The 15,658-nt window shown below is 32.5% G+C and overlaps 1 protein-coding gene across 1 annotated transcript; it reads left to right on the top strand.

The window, feature by feature from the left end:
- Positions 1-593: 593 nt before the first annotated feature.
- On the top strand, positions 594-15,219 carry LOC134694187 (2-iminobutanoate/2-iminopropanoate deaminase-like). Its single transcript, XM_063555184.1, has 7 exons — positions 594-671; positions 8,943-9,034; positions 10,191-10,296; positions 11,313-11,367; positions 12,885-12,953; positions 14,508-14,563; positions 15,190-15,219. Exons 1-7 carry the CDS (start codon positions 594-596, stop codon positions 15,217-15,219), a joined length of 486 nt encoding a protein of 161 aa, XP_063411254.1.
- Positions 15,220-15,658: the final 439 nt, after the last annotated feature.

Raw genomic sequence — 15,658 nt, 5'->3', positions numbered from 1 at the left:
ATCATATGTGTAAAGTTATAATGGGGATAAAGAAGGATAACTAAAAGATTATTTTTAAGTCTATTTTCAAAGGATTTTGAGTATCACATGGTTATACATTAGACCTTTTTTTTTTAAATATGTTATACGCTGTGGGATACGCTGTTAACCTTATATGACAAAATACATTTTACAATAATTTTTATTAAGCTTATACCAATTATGATTAACAAAATGAAATTTTTCCCCTTACGTTTACACATTTTTGTTCCTAATTTTTTAATAGTGCACTTTATTACACTTAGTACAACGGTTAACGAACATATATACAAATTACCTGTAATTACATTTGAAAATGCCTGTACCAAGTCAGGAATATGACAGTTCTTGTCCATTCGTTTTTGATGCGTTTTGTTTTTTGATTTTGCCATGTGATTATGGACTTTCCAAATTGATTTTCCTCTGAGTTCAGTATTTTTGTGATTTTACTTTTTACTTGTTAATCAATATTTGTCACATCTGTTTGTACATTTAAGTTGTCGAACTAGTTGTCAAACACCAGCATTGAAATCTCTAAAGTTTTAATTTGTCAAGTTAGTTATCAAACTGAAGCGATGAGGTCTGTTCTAATAGTTTTGCTTCTCGTTTGTGCTTCTCATGCATATAATTCATACCCGACCAGAAGACGAATGGTAAGTGCATTTAGAATCTTTAATATAGTGATTGATTGTTTGGTTGTTTCTTGTTTAAAATCCTGTGTTAAATGTCGAATTTCAAAAAACAATTGTACAAGTTATTAACTGTTTATTTAACAGAATGAACCAGAAAGTATGATATTGAAAATGAGAATAATTATATGCCAGTATCAAATAACCCAATGATGCCGTAAACTCTACAACTATGATTCTAATTTACCAGTCAGTGACTGATTTGTGTTTACTTTTTCACTAAGCACTTCTACTCAAAAATAGAAATAACACATTTGAATTGTTCAGTAATGAAACAAAGACTGCACAGACAAAACATAGTTACTTTGCTGTTGGTAGTGCAGTTCGCCTTATCTTTAGTTCTCTTTTAAAGAAAATTTTCTGTGGACCGATGTTTCACTTTTTTTATGGCTTTGTCGGTTTTTATTCAACTTATGAGTTTTAATGGCCTTCTTGGTATTTAACTCCATTAACCACAAACATTTATTATTTGAATTTCATATTGCTCTTGATTTTTTTCCCGGTAATTCATCTAAGGAACGACCATTTGATTTTCTGGAAGAGGAAGCCCAAGATGATTTTTTGAGGATTTACTATTTATTTTCATCTGTTGTTATGCATGATTTTTTTTCACCATTGTACACAACTGTTTCTATTATTTCTGTTGCATATTATTAATTTCTATCCTGTCTTGTGCAAAGTTATATATTCTAAGTTTTTACCAGGGCAAGTTATTCTTTATTCAAATTCCTTCTGCCCCCAGTGAATCGAATAGCCCGAACCAGTTGCAAATACAATTGATTTAGCGATAAATGAGTTCTGCTGCCAGTTATGCAAATACTGTAAGATGAGTATATTTTTACTTTTTTCGTAACAAGAAATCTTAAACTGCGTTTTCAATGAGAGTTTTTTTTTCATTTTTGGATTTCTCATGTCAAATCATGATATAAGAGTTTATGAAGATTATAATGTTAAAGATATTTCACTTATGTATGTATATATACTAATCTGAGTTGGTTAACCGGAGAGGTGATCTGGGAAATAAAAAAAGTCAAAAGTCAGGAAAAGTTAGATAGAAAATGGAAGTAAAACCATCTGTATAGTGTTCAAAGCTTTGAGGGATACAATTTTGTCCCGTTAACAATACTGGTCTATCCCATATAACTTGAAATAAAGGGTACAACAGAAACAGTCTATATTGACTTACATCTAAAAGTTGGTAATGAGGGTCAGTGGATAACAAAACATTAAGACAAAACAGAGGATTTCAGTTTTTGAATTGTAAACTTTCCATTTCTGTGAAGCAATATTCTAACAGAGCCTACATATAGAGTATATCTCCCAGTTGATATGATATTTCTAGATTATAATAGCATTTTGGGAAAAATTATAGCAAAACTATAGAAAACTCAAAATATGGACAATTTTATGTTAAAGGGGTCTTGACTTCTTTTCACAGCTTCCGAGATACTTACTTTTAACCTTTTTCAGTTGGACAAAATCACTTCTTTACTTTAAAATTCATGACCTAATTTGTTTACAGTGTACTTTCATCCCCCTACTTGCTATTTGAGGCATAAAACGTGAAGGAATAAATTTGGAAAGAGTAAAAAAAAAATAGCAAGTAACACACTGTCCACACTAGGGACTATATGTGTAGACAACGAAAATCAAGGGACCATACCTGGGTTCCCGGATCTTTATTGACTATGGTTACCTCTGGTCACATTACACCGCTGTTCATATATTGACCAAGGTTATCTCTGTTCACCTTGGACACATAGTGATTATGTTAACCTCTGGTCCAGTTACAATGATGCTCTGGTCACATTACACACTCATTTAATCATGGTTACCTCTGGTCACCATGTACATTTTTCACTATTTTGACCTCTGGTCACCTTACAATAATGCTCACATAACAGAGTCATTCACGTTGGTTACTTCTGGTCATCAAACACATATATTGATGTTAGTTACCTTGGGTAATGTTACACATATATTGAATAAAATTTCCTTTGGTTACCTTACACAGATATAAACGTTGGTTTTGTTTAGCCACCTTTTCAAAAATGTTTATTTTGTTTACCTCTGATGTCCTAATAAATATATTTTTTTGTTACCTCTAACCATCTAATCACTCAGATTGACTATGTTTACCTCTGGTCACCTTTCAATCATGTCCTGGTCACATTACACACGCACATTTAATAAAGGGCAATAGTTTGCAATTGTATATGATTCTGTTTATTACACGGCATGTCGTGTTAAAATTGTAAATGGAATTTAAAATTTAAATTTGAATGAAATTTTCTATAATCATTGCGTTTTGTTTTTTTCACGTTTTTCGTAGGTTACCTTCAATTTTATTGTCGTACATGTATTAGTAATGCCCAATCTTTAGTGTATTGTGTAGTGTTTGTGGACTGTTGTCTGGTTATCTTTTTGGCTATTGTATTCTCTTCAACTTACGTATTTGATCGTTTTCTTGGTATCTTTTGTCTCTCTTTTTTTATATTTTTGAATAGTCAATTATAATGATTAAGTTTAGAGTTACCAAAACACTTTGCTAGGTAAATTAACGAAAATCAGTAAATATGTGAAATTAGTAAAAAGACAAAAAGCAATGCTCTATCAATTTTAAGTATTTTTGTCATATAGCTCTTCAACGGTTTCGGTACTTATACATCCTCGGATTTCAAATGTTTGGCTTTGAGCGTTCCTGATGAAGAAAAATCCAGAAAAGCGCTTCGGACGCATTGAAAATATTAAACGTGTTGTTTTCATATTTTTACATCACTGGGTCGATACCTCTACTGGTGGACTTTCAGTCCCCGAGGGTATCATCAGCTCAGTAGTCAGTACTACGGTACTGACATGATTTAACAAATTGTTCTAAAATTGTCCGTTTATAAATTTTGAAATTATTAAGAAACTAAGGTTTCAACTCCCTCAGGCATAGTTGACTTTAGATGAATTTGGCTATCAATTTTAGGTATTTTTGTCATATTGCTCTTCAACGGTTTCGGTACTTATACATCCTCTGATTTCAAATGTTTGGCTTTGAGCGTTCCTGATGAAGGCAAATCTAGAAAAGCGCTTCGGACGCATTGGAATTATTAAACGTGCTGTTTTCATTTATTTTGTCAATATATTATGATACTATAGCTGAATAAACTAAATCTATTATAACACTTGTCATTTGACATGTATATCACAACCTATGATGTGTGAAAAGTAACTATGAGTATCAAGATCTGATTATTTGTAGATTAATTCAACACTTTTAGTATATAAATGTAGTATGATCTTGATCATGAAAAAGCATAAAAAGATATTAATTTATTTGTTGTATCTTCTAAACCTATAACGCTGACACTTTAGACAATATTCAAAACAATTAATGATGTAAATATGTTGAGCATACACGTGTACTTTGGATCGATCTGATGAGCTAAGCCCTTTTCAACTCATTTCATAGTTTGTTCTTATATTGTACTGCTACACCATTGTCGCAGGTTATTGAGGGTTGACGCATTCCAAAATGTAAAATGTTTAACCCCGCCACAATCTGTATGTGCCTTTCCCAAGTCTGGAGCCTGTAGGTCTATGGTTGTCGATGGTTCATGTCTGTCATATCTGTTTTTCATAAAATTGTTTTGTTATAAATAATTGAATTGTTTAATATTTTTCATGTCGGGGCCCTTTATAGCCGACTATACGGTATGGGTTTTTCTCATTGTTGAAGGCCGTATGGAGCCTTTAACTGCTTACATCCACTGAATTTAATATGAACGTTTGTGGATGGTTGTCTCAATGGCAATCATATACCACATCTCCTTATTTTGATGTGAAGATATGCAGCATAATTAGTGGAAATAAATTTTACATAGGATGTAACTGTTGGATCGGCGCATGAATTCAAAGAAGCTGCCATTGGACTGTTTGGATGTTCATTTCAAGTTCATAAGTACTATTATTTCTAGTAAATAAATGTGAAAAACTATAGGTTTCCGAACTTCCTTCAACAATGAGAAAAACAAATACTGTATAGTAAGCATTATATAGCATCATAAGGACAAATGCAAAACTATGCAAACGAGAAAGCCATTGGTGTGATTAATGATAATAATATCAACGAAAACAGATATGACAGACAGCACCCAACACCAACCACCGATTTACAGGTTTCTATTATTGAACTGGTACATTAAATTCGTCCGGTTTTAACATGTTTAACAGCGCTAAACCCTCAAAACAGCCTACAACAGACGTTTAAAAAACACAAACACAAACTGTACAACAGTTGGAAATAGATAAACTTAACAGTTTGGTACAAAACACAAAAACAAACATAAAAGCGAAAGACAAAAGTTACTTTGTGACAAAGCGAAAAATGTATGTACAATAATTACGACTTCCAACGTAAAGTAAAAACAGGATTATTCTATTTTTAAAACCTGCCAAAACCGACTAGCAACTGGAAAACAACTGTCATATTCCTGAATTGTTGCAGGCGTTTTCACAAAATGGTCGGTAAACCCGGGTTTTTGTACATTTATTGTAACTTTATAAAATGTTGGATCATTCGAAACAAGGAATATATAACCTTAGTCGTTTTAAAATGCTCCTTAACTTCGTTTTTGAATCGATCTTAAACTGTTTGAGTCGAACGCTACTAATTAGTCTAATTTGCACGAGACGCATATCTGGCGTAACCACATTATACGCCTGGTATCTAGTGTTTAAAGCCAGCTTAAACTCTCACTTGCATGCCAGTCTTTTTATAGTTCCGTCCTATTTACAAAATCGTTTGAGCAATCCAAACAAACATATAAGGATATCATGACAATAATTGGAATCTAGGAGACAACATTGTGTAAACACAAATAAATGGTATACAACAGAACTTTAATAAAATTAACAAAACAAATCTACTATTATATCCAGCAAAGACAGCAGCTAACACAGTTTGAAGTTGATAATAACGAAACATGTATCCCAAAAAATTGTGACGATGCTGATCTGTTGATGATCTTAGACCGAAGCCTCTTTGGTGCGTTTCATATGAGTTTTGAACAGCGGTATACTACTGTTGCCTTTATTTTCCTTTATTCATTCAGTTACAATTATTGTCCATTAAATGTAATATATTTTAATTTAATGTCAGATATGAGTATTAACTTTGGTTTAATGGAAGGAAGTTTTGAAAATGCTTTAATTGCCTTTTTTTCTGATAATCTATTTACATACATGTCTGATTTCAAGAAAAGTACTTTATCCATAAGTTAATGTAATTCATTTAATGTGGCAAATATCAAAAACAGTTGGAGAATGAATACGACATTTAACAATTGCTGCTAGATCTGGACGCTGCCAAAGGATATTTCGTTTTAGTCTGAAAGTTAAGAAGAAGACAAACAAAAGCATTCTCAGAATAGAATATTAACCAAGGAAAATTAAGAAAAATCTTTGAAAAACATATTCGAAAAGGTGTAAGAAACTTATTATCTTCCTAACTCAAAGATCACAGCCTTGAACAATATTTAGGACGACAGATAAATCCAACACATCTCTAATCATTTGTCCGACGTATGAGGTGGTCAACTGATCAGAATCAGTCAACAGTCAATGATATGTTGCTCTGGTCAACACAATGTGTGACCTCCGTGACTCTTGGAGGATCCATGACAGGGGAGTTTGACCGATCATTTGTACTTTTGCATTTTCTCGTGGGCCGTCCGGACCTGCTGTTTGAAAGTCTTTGATCCGTCACTAAATAATACCATGTACAATATTTAGTTTTTTTTCTAAAAACGTCTCATTCATAGGGTTCAATTCAAAACATTCCTTTGTTGTTTGCAATAAAACATATGTGTGATGTTATAAAAGAATCCATAACTCATAAGAATAAATTGGGGATTATTTCTAAAGTAATTTCTAAAGATATTTTTTAGTGACTGCTGTACCCCAATTTTTTACACTTTTACCTATCGTGTCGGTTTGTTTTGCTCTCACATTGTTGTCAATATAATGGAAATTCTATGCAAATTTCATGGAAGTGAGAGGTTTACCTATCTATAAAGCCAGGTTTAATACAATATTTTATACATAAGAAAATGCCTGTACCAAGTTAGAAATATGACAGTTGTTTTTCAATTATTTGATTTGTTTGAGCTTTTGATTTTGCCATTTGATATAGGACTATCCGTTTTCAATGTTCCTAAGAGTTTGATATTTTTGTTTTTTAACTTTATCTCAATGGATTTGGAGTATCACATGGTTATACATCAGACCTTTTTCAAAATTGTGCACATCATTGCATTTGACACATCATTTAAAAATAACTTGTTTATCAATCTTTGTCACATCTGTTTGTTTATCTTAGTTGTAGAATTAGTTGTCAAACACTAGCATTGATATCTTTGAAGTTGTAACTTGTCGAAAAATCTATTAAACTTTAGAAATGAGTTTTTTTCTAGTAGTTTTGCTTCTAGTTATTTTCTGATCAGGCATACAATCCATACCTGACCATGAGAAGCGAGGTGACTGTATTTATAAGCGTTAGTATATTGATTGATTGGCTGCATGTTGCTTGCATAAATGCAAGTGGAAACTGTTGTATTCAGAAATAAAGATAAAAATCTTTAACAAAACTTTTAACTTAACAAAATAACTTGACAACTAGTTCAGCCCTTTTCAACTGATTTTTAAAGCGTGTTCCTACATCAGTCAGGGGCGTTACTTAAACAAGCTATTTTTTTAAATAACTTATATAAGTAATTTTTTATTTTAAAAATAATAAAATTACTTACTTGAGTTATTTTAATTTTCAGTAGAAACATAGACTAAATGTAGTGTTCATGATTTTAAACAACATTGTATATCATAAGATAAATAATTTATCAGATTTGAGAGGAGTATAGAGATAAAGGGTTACTTTGAAAATAATGACAAAAATATTACTTGAATAAGTTAATTTAAACATTTTTGAAAAAAATAGCAATTACACTTATCTTAGGCACATATGTAATTAATTAAGGTTACAAATTATAAATAACTTCAGGTCTCAATTAATTCACAAGTATCTATCTATTTATATCAGTCTACCTTCAAGATTTTAGAGGAAAATGATAATTTAATAGTCCCAAGAGACCAATCTTTGAGCCAGAAGCCTCGGTATGAAAGATAAGTGCGTCAGAAAGTTAATTGGTGTATCTGATCAAGAATTAGTTTTTATATATCAAGGGAAAAATAACCAGATAACTGTGAACATTTTTTAAAGCTAGTAAAATCTGTATTCTTGGACACCTATAAAAATAATATTCTAAAAAATAACTTATATAAGTTATATTTAAATTAGCCTCGTTTTCAACATTACTTGTATAGGTAATTTTTATTGTTACTTGTTTAAGTAATGCCCCTGACTGTACATGTATGTTCTGATGTAACCACACTTTCCCAGGTTAGGGGAGAGTCGAGCGCTCACAAACATGTTTAACCCCGCCACATGCTTTATGTGCCTGTCCCAAGTCAGGAACCCGTAGTTCATTTGTTGTCGTACGTTCAGGTCTGTCATTCTTGGTTTTCGTAAATTGTTTTGTTATAAATTAGGCCGTTAGTTTTCTCAATTAAATTGTTACATATTTTTCATGTCGAGGCTTTTGATAACCGACTATACTGTATGGGATGTTTTCATTGTTGAAGGTCGTGGTTACCTATAATTGCTAACATCCACTTCTATCAACTTTGGTTGATAGTTGTCTCATTGGCAATATACCACAAACATACTGTTATGTATAACTATATGTCAATATCAAATCACCTAATGATGACGTTAGGTATGTAATTATGAAGTGAATGATGTTTGTTTTCTTTGTCACTAAGCACCACTACCCAAAATAAAATAAGCACTTCATCAATTTGTTGTGTTTGGTATTGAAACAAAGACTGCCGCGCCTACTGTGTGGCAGCGCTGTTTGCTTAATCATTAGTTCTCTGTATAAATTATAAATGTTCTGTAGACCTATGTTTTCATGATGGTTTTATCAGTTTTCTTCAACTGATTGACATTCGTGGCCCTTTTGAAATTTATCTCGTTTTAACCCACACATTTGTGATTTTAATATCAAATTGCTCATGGATGTTGTTTTAAATCATCTAAGGGGACAACCATTTGATATTCTTGAGGGGGAAGCCAGGAGGATTTTTTGCGGGTTTACTATTCGTTTTCATCTGTTCCTTCTTGTATTTCAGACACCATATTCAAGACACAGACCATCATGTATACCCGTTACAAAGAAGATTATTGAAACAGTTAAAGCTCCTATATTAGATTTACCTTTCAGGTATTGTTATACGAACATTTGGGGAAGTAGGGTTAATGGTATTTGGAGAGTCAAGGGAGACTCAATTATTCAGAAGTAAATGTGAAACTGAAATGCACTACCACATGTTCCATGCTTTGTCATTTTAATAGTGTAATAGTGTAAGGCAAGCTTACAAAATCAACAAATCTTTACTGACACTTCTCTTTGGGGAACAGGGTTCAGGGGAGAATACTCTCGTACATTGGTTGCTGGGAGCGTACATGTATGCATGTAAATAAAGGTGCTGCCGAAATTCCAAATCCACTTTGCAGTGTGATTGTTGATATGTTTTCGACCTGTATGTGCATTAAAATATTTACCAGTGGATGCAAGTAACAATTGATTAGTCAATTATTTATTGATTCATATGTTTAATAATTATTTCATTGTAAATTTTAAGTAATTTTTTTTATAATTGCACATGTTTAAGTTGTTTATGTTCTGTGTCGATCTGATGGGCATCTTCTTTTCGCGTTTGTTTACCGTTTCTTTTATCACGGGGTTTCCCTTCGAATTTGCGCTCTGCAGTTATACCGCATTTATAACGAGAAATGTCATATTTTAAGGCACACAATATAGAAAATCTGTCGGAGAAGTACTAGAAGACACTAATTACAATTATAGCAGTATATTTTTTGAAGATATTAATAAATTATAGAATATTCCAAAAGTTCGTCTTCATTTGTTTATTCTTTATTTTTGTCGGCCATTTTTACTTATTCTCCTATTTTGTTCGGCCAAGTGGTTTTTTTCTACTAATAAAAAGTGGATCACTTGCACTAATTTTGATACACATAAATGCGCAGCATTCTGCCGTTTCTTTACCCCAAAGAGGTGGAAGTTTGAATAAGATAAATTTGTTATTTAAGTTTTCTAAAGTATTTGCAACATCATCATGATCATGTCAAATAGCACCAAAAAAATATACGTCATGTGTACGTTATCAAATTTTACCAGTCCGTCCTGGCAGAGTATTTGTAATCAACAGTTGTAATTAATTTACAGTGAACCTGTAATGTTTGTCCCCTTAAAAAAACTATCAATGATTATCTATCTAAAGTAAAAATATACTTTTGTAATTTTGTAATTTTGTTATTTTCCTCTGATGACTTATTCTGATGTTTTATTTTTTTAGTCAAGCTGTGTTGGCTGGAAATACTCTATACCTGGCTGGACAAATAGGAAGAGATCCTGTTACACTTCAACTGGTTCCTGGCGGTATAATTCCGGAAACAATACAGGTGAGCACAAAACGTAAATAGGATACGTGTTCCATACAACAACTGCTTGATCGTTTATCGACTTGGTTTCCTGTTGTATTATTACTGAAAACGAAAAACGGAAAAAAAATTGACGATCTTACATACAAAAAAAAGAACTGTATCCGCTTTCCATCCGTCTAGTAGTCTATATTTCAATACTGGTTATAATTTATGTGATTGATACGCTTTGTTTACAAATGAAATGATACCCATACCTATAGCACATGTTTGTAGATATATTTTTAATCATCTATTAACCTCTTGATCGAAAGGCCAAAAATAAAAAAAAAAAATTAAGATATCCAAACCAAACATAGCCAAATTAGAACAACCTGAACCGTCTAATGTAGCATTGATTTAAGTATTTGCAGTCTTAGTTTTAGCACAATGACATATTACGTTTGTGAACTGGTTATTTGTAAACAACCTGTATTAGTTATATTGCACCAACATATTAGATCATTTTATTTGAAATTTGCATGTCGTTTTTATCGACTTACTATGCAAAGGATGGAGCCTTAAGGATACTTTCATGTGTTTAGGCTGTAAGAACAATATTCTTTATCTGTTAGAATAAATATCAATTTACTTGAGAACTAAGGAAATATTAATTTGCCTTGTAATTTAACAGATCGAAAAAAATTCCCACCATTACGGGACAAAATCATGAATGATTCATTGATCAAAAGGAAGTACAACATACATTAACCAATAAATCTTTCTTTGTGAGAATTTGCTATATTTTTTATAAGTCCAATAGAGTACATTTAATATTATAGCATGAACAAATCGACCTTTCACTATATATCAAATTGCCAAACGGAAGCTGAAATTGTACCACGTGACCTGACCATTTTTGCCAACGGCACCTAGACTATCTTCCTGCATCATAGAGCAAGAAGTAAAAATACAAATGCATTATTATTTTATCTTATACTGACATGTCCTTAGCATTGTCAAAACCGGCGTACAGCTGCATAATTTTCATTCCATAGATATTCAGGAATATTGGTGCAGTATTAGAGGCTGCTGGTGGTAATTTCAAGGATGGTAAGTTCATTCGTTTTAATAATAAATATTATATAATAATAATTATAATAATAATAATAAAAGTAATAATATATTTTATAGAAACTGTCAGGCCATAAACAAAATCAATTATACACAGTGATTCCTATACGTACTTTACATTATATAAATTATAATATGTTATAGAGCACAACCGCGGGTCCGTGACTGAATAAATTAAAGTACCTCCGATGTATTGTTAGCCTCTTTTTTTGTATTCGTCTTGTCATCTGATAAAGTCATGCTGATTTTAAGGTACACAGCGTTCTCTGCTTTAAAATCTTTCTGTTTGAACTCGTCGACCCGGAACTTGTTAATCATTGGTAATATCGATTATGTGGAAAACAAAAGAGCCTGTAATGGTGTAATGTTAATCAACACCATTGTCCTGTATAAGTTATATGTAACAGTTGAATTTTGGCATTTGTCATTTCTACGTCATGCCGGCTTACATGTTGAAACGTACCTACGCCGTATTTGTAGCCTGATTTTTTAGGCTTTTTATTATTATCTGATAAAATCATCAATGATCATACTGATTATAAGGTGTACAGTTTTCTCTGCTTTCAAAACCTTTCTGTTTTAACCCACCCTGAATTTCTTACTACAACCGGGAACTACTATTAATATGGTATCGGATGCGACCCGGAACTTGCTAATTTTTGGTAATATTAATTATGTGAAAAACAAAAGGGCCTGGAATGGTGTTGTTTTTAATCGACACCATTGTCCTATATAAGTTATATATAAAGTTGATTTCTTTGATTCGTCGTGTTTACGCCATGTCTACTAACAAATTGGAGCTCATTATTTTAGTAGTATAAATTGATTAATTATTTGGAAAGGTTTATAGATTGTTGATTGCTCCTTGCTTAACACCGAGGCGCAAACAGTTCATGCATATTAAGTACGATGAGAAATTAGACTAATACAAAATGGTAGGTCACTGGACGGGGACTTAGATTGCCACTGATAGGGAATGTTGGATAGGGACATGAAAAAACACCTACGAATCCCTTTCGCCTGAGAGTTGTTGCAATTATTAAAAAAACGGACTGAGACCATGGCATTCACTGTGGATGGTGCATTGAATTTCCCGTCAACAGTCTGACAGGACCCATTCGGAATTGGAGTAAATACGTCAGATAAAAGATGTTGCGAATGTTCTATGTATGTGTTCCGTTGTGCAACACGTGCAAGTAACTGTTTTTTTCTGCAAAATGTACGGAACAGAAATATGAATATTATATATTTGAAGGCACCTAATGAATCATTGATATATGTATGTACTAAGTAACTATACGATTCTTTTTTTTAAAATACCAGGATATTATCATCGATACTGATTTACTCTGATTGTACATTAAATTATTGTAATGTATTGGTTTGTGAATTTCATTCGTTTATGAATGCGAAATATTTTTTTCTTGTTGAAACAAAATAACAGTACAACGATTATATACATAAATAAGAACCGCATTATGTTTGTTTGATTTCAGTTGTAAAAGTAACAGTTTTTCTGACAAAATTAAGCGACCTTACAGCATTTAATACAGTCTATACGAAATGTAAGTGTAAAAGTTAAATATGCATTAGGGTTAGATAAGAGTCAATTGCTAACCCGTCATTGCGAGAAGTATATTCACTTGATATTACTTATCACTGTATTTTATAGGAGTAACACGACAAATGTCACATGTAGAGCAGGATTTGCTTACCTTTCCGGAGCACCTTATATCACCCAAGTTTTTGATAGGGTTCATGTTGCTCAGTATTTCAATATTCTATGTTGTGGTGTGTTTTGTGTACAGTTGTTTGTCTGTTGATATTTTCCTTTTTAGCCATGGCGTAGTCTGTTTATTTTCGACTTATGAGTTTGAATGTCCCTTTAGTATCTTTCGCCCCACTTTCATACCATGAACAAGATGTAACTCATTAACTAACTCGAATAATTCAAATTAAAGATTACCTGATCAGTGCCCTGTATTCATTATCGTTTCTCGTCAATTAAGGGATCGGAGTGAACGGAAGTAACAACTGGAGTATTTAGGTCCATTATGTAACCTAGAGTATGCCAACCAAGAGGAAGTAATCCGATGGAATCAATCCAAACGATGATGACAGTTGGCGCCGACAAGATACATTATAAGTATGCACCACCCTAAGTACTGTACTATTGTAAGCAGTGTTGAAATTTAAGCTTATTCAATCTAATACCGATCACATTTCGATCTTTAATAAAAAGATTATAATTTGTTGATTCTGGATCGCTATTGTGTTCCAACTCCGGATTAATCAAACACACCAAGACTCCGTTATCCATTCATTCATACACCCTGATGTTCCAACTCATCATTAAGCTGACACTCAAAAATCCGAAATACCATCAATTCTTCACCCAGGTTTTCACCGGGATCAATTTCTTTTTTTTTGCCTCTTTCTACCAAACTATATATGTTTCGCCTTTATTATTTGCCTTTTTTTTTGTGGAAAAATAGGGACCAGAAAAAAAATATTGATAGTTTACAAACAATTTAAAAAGAATGATTGAGTAGCACAACCCCATACAAGATCGTTTCTTGCACAACAACCACTAACCCAATCGGGACCAACCCATCCCAACACCATCCCCCACCCACCCCACCCCACCAAACAAAAACAAAATTTTTTAGGTCTATAGAGAAAACTTATAAATCAATTTATCAGAGACTAACTATGATATGCCATCAACTACCGGAATACAGGAACAATTCTACTAAAGAATAAGATTTCGATATAAATAAAGACAATCACTGACTTTAAAGACAAGAGCGTGGAATGAGACGGGATTGAAATTATCATAGTTATTTGAACACAAACGCTCCTCTTTTGATAAGGGTCTTGCCGGGTCTCCTTCTTTTCTGTGTTCTTTAATTTTTTAGGTCAATATTCTCTCTTTTTTTTTGCTTTTTTTCTCCATTCTGTATCTTTTTGTCTATTATTCTCTCTTCTGTAAATCCCACCCATAACCTCATCTATATGGCGAGACGGTTCAATGCCATACTATGAGTTAAATTTATTTAATGGCATATCTATAGAGTATTACTCATGTAGAAATATTTATAAAGATGTATCATTTTCAGTCTTTCCAAACGATTTTCCGGCTAGAGTAGCTGTTCAAGTAGTAGCCGTACCTCTCGTAAGTAATTGGGGTTTTTTTAAAATTTTTTGAGGTATTGTTAAAGTAATTGATCGGCGGATTTCCAACTTATTAACATAATTGTGCTCCTCGTGTCCACTATGTCTGATAGTTTGAATAAGCTTGAGATACCATTTCACTGCATATTTAAGTTCATCATAAGTTCTGTATTGTTCTTTTTTATATATATTAGCAATGATCTTGATAGCGTGTTCTTTTTTCATTTCATAACACAGATGTGTCATGATGAACTGCAATGCAGTATTATTAAATCTATGAAAACTGGCCAATTATGTCCGAATCTAACTTTTAATGTATCGATGATGTTCACTGTACATTTGTTTATACTACCATACTTATAAATAGATGGATGAACAATGTATCGATGATGTTCACTGTACATTTGTTTATACTACCATACTTATAAATAGATGGATGAACAATGTATCGATGATGTTCACTCTACATTTGTTTATACTACCATACTTATAAATAGATGGATGAACAATGTATCGATGATGTTCACTGTACATTTGTTTATACTACCATACTTATAAATAGATGGATGAACAATGTATCGATGATGTTCACTGTACATTTGTTTATACTACCATACTTATAAATAGATGGATGAACAATGTATCGATGTCGATTGAAACAGGAGTCTAGGTAAACACATATAGCTGTATATATCTTATTTATACGATCATATTCACTATTTATAAATGCCCGTACCAAGTAAGAGAGAAAGAGGGGTGGGGTGGGGGCAGGAGGGGTTCTGATCCCAAAATCTCGAACTTAATTTGCCAAAATCCCGAATTCTCGATCTTAAAACACTGAAATCCCGGATCCCGACAAAAGATTAATCCCGAAATGATGAAGAATGCCTCTTACCTCAGATTAACAGGTCAATCATACTTTTTTCAGTCAGATTATATATAAAAAAAGAAGATGTGGTATGATTGCCAATGAGACAACTATTCACAAAATACCAAAATGACACAAACATTAACAATTATAGGTCACCGTACGGTCTATGCCTTATATGTCTTTTGATAAACGTTTGCTATAAAAATGTAAGTACGCAAGGCATGA

This window comes from Mytilus trossulus, chromosome 13 (genome assembly GCF_036588685.1).
Source record: "Mytilus trossulus isolate FHL-02 chromosome 13, PNRI_Mtr1.1.1.hap1, whole genome shotgun sequence".
In the NCBI taxonomy this organism is placed as follows: Eukaryota; Metazoa; Mollusca; class Bivalvia; order Mytilida; family Mytilidae; genus Mytilus; species Mytilus trossulus.
This window is presented reverse-complemented; position numbering and strand designations above follow the sequence as displayed.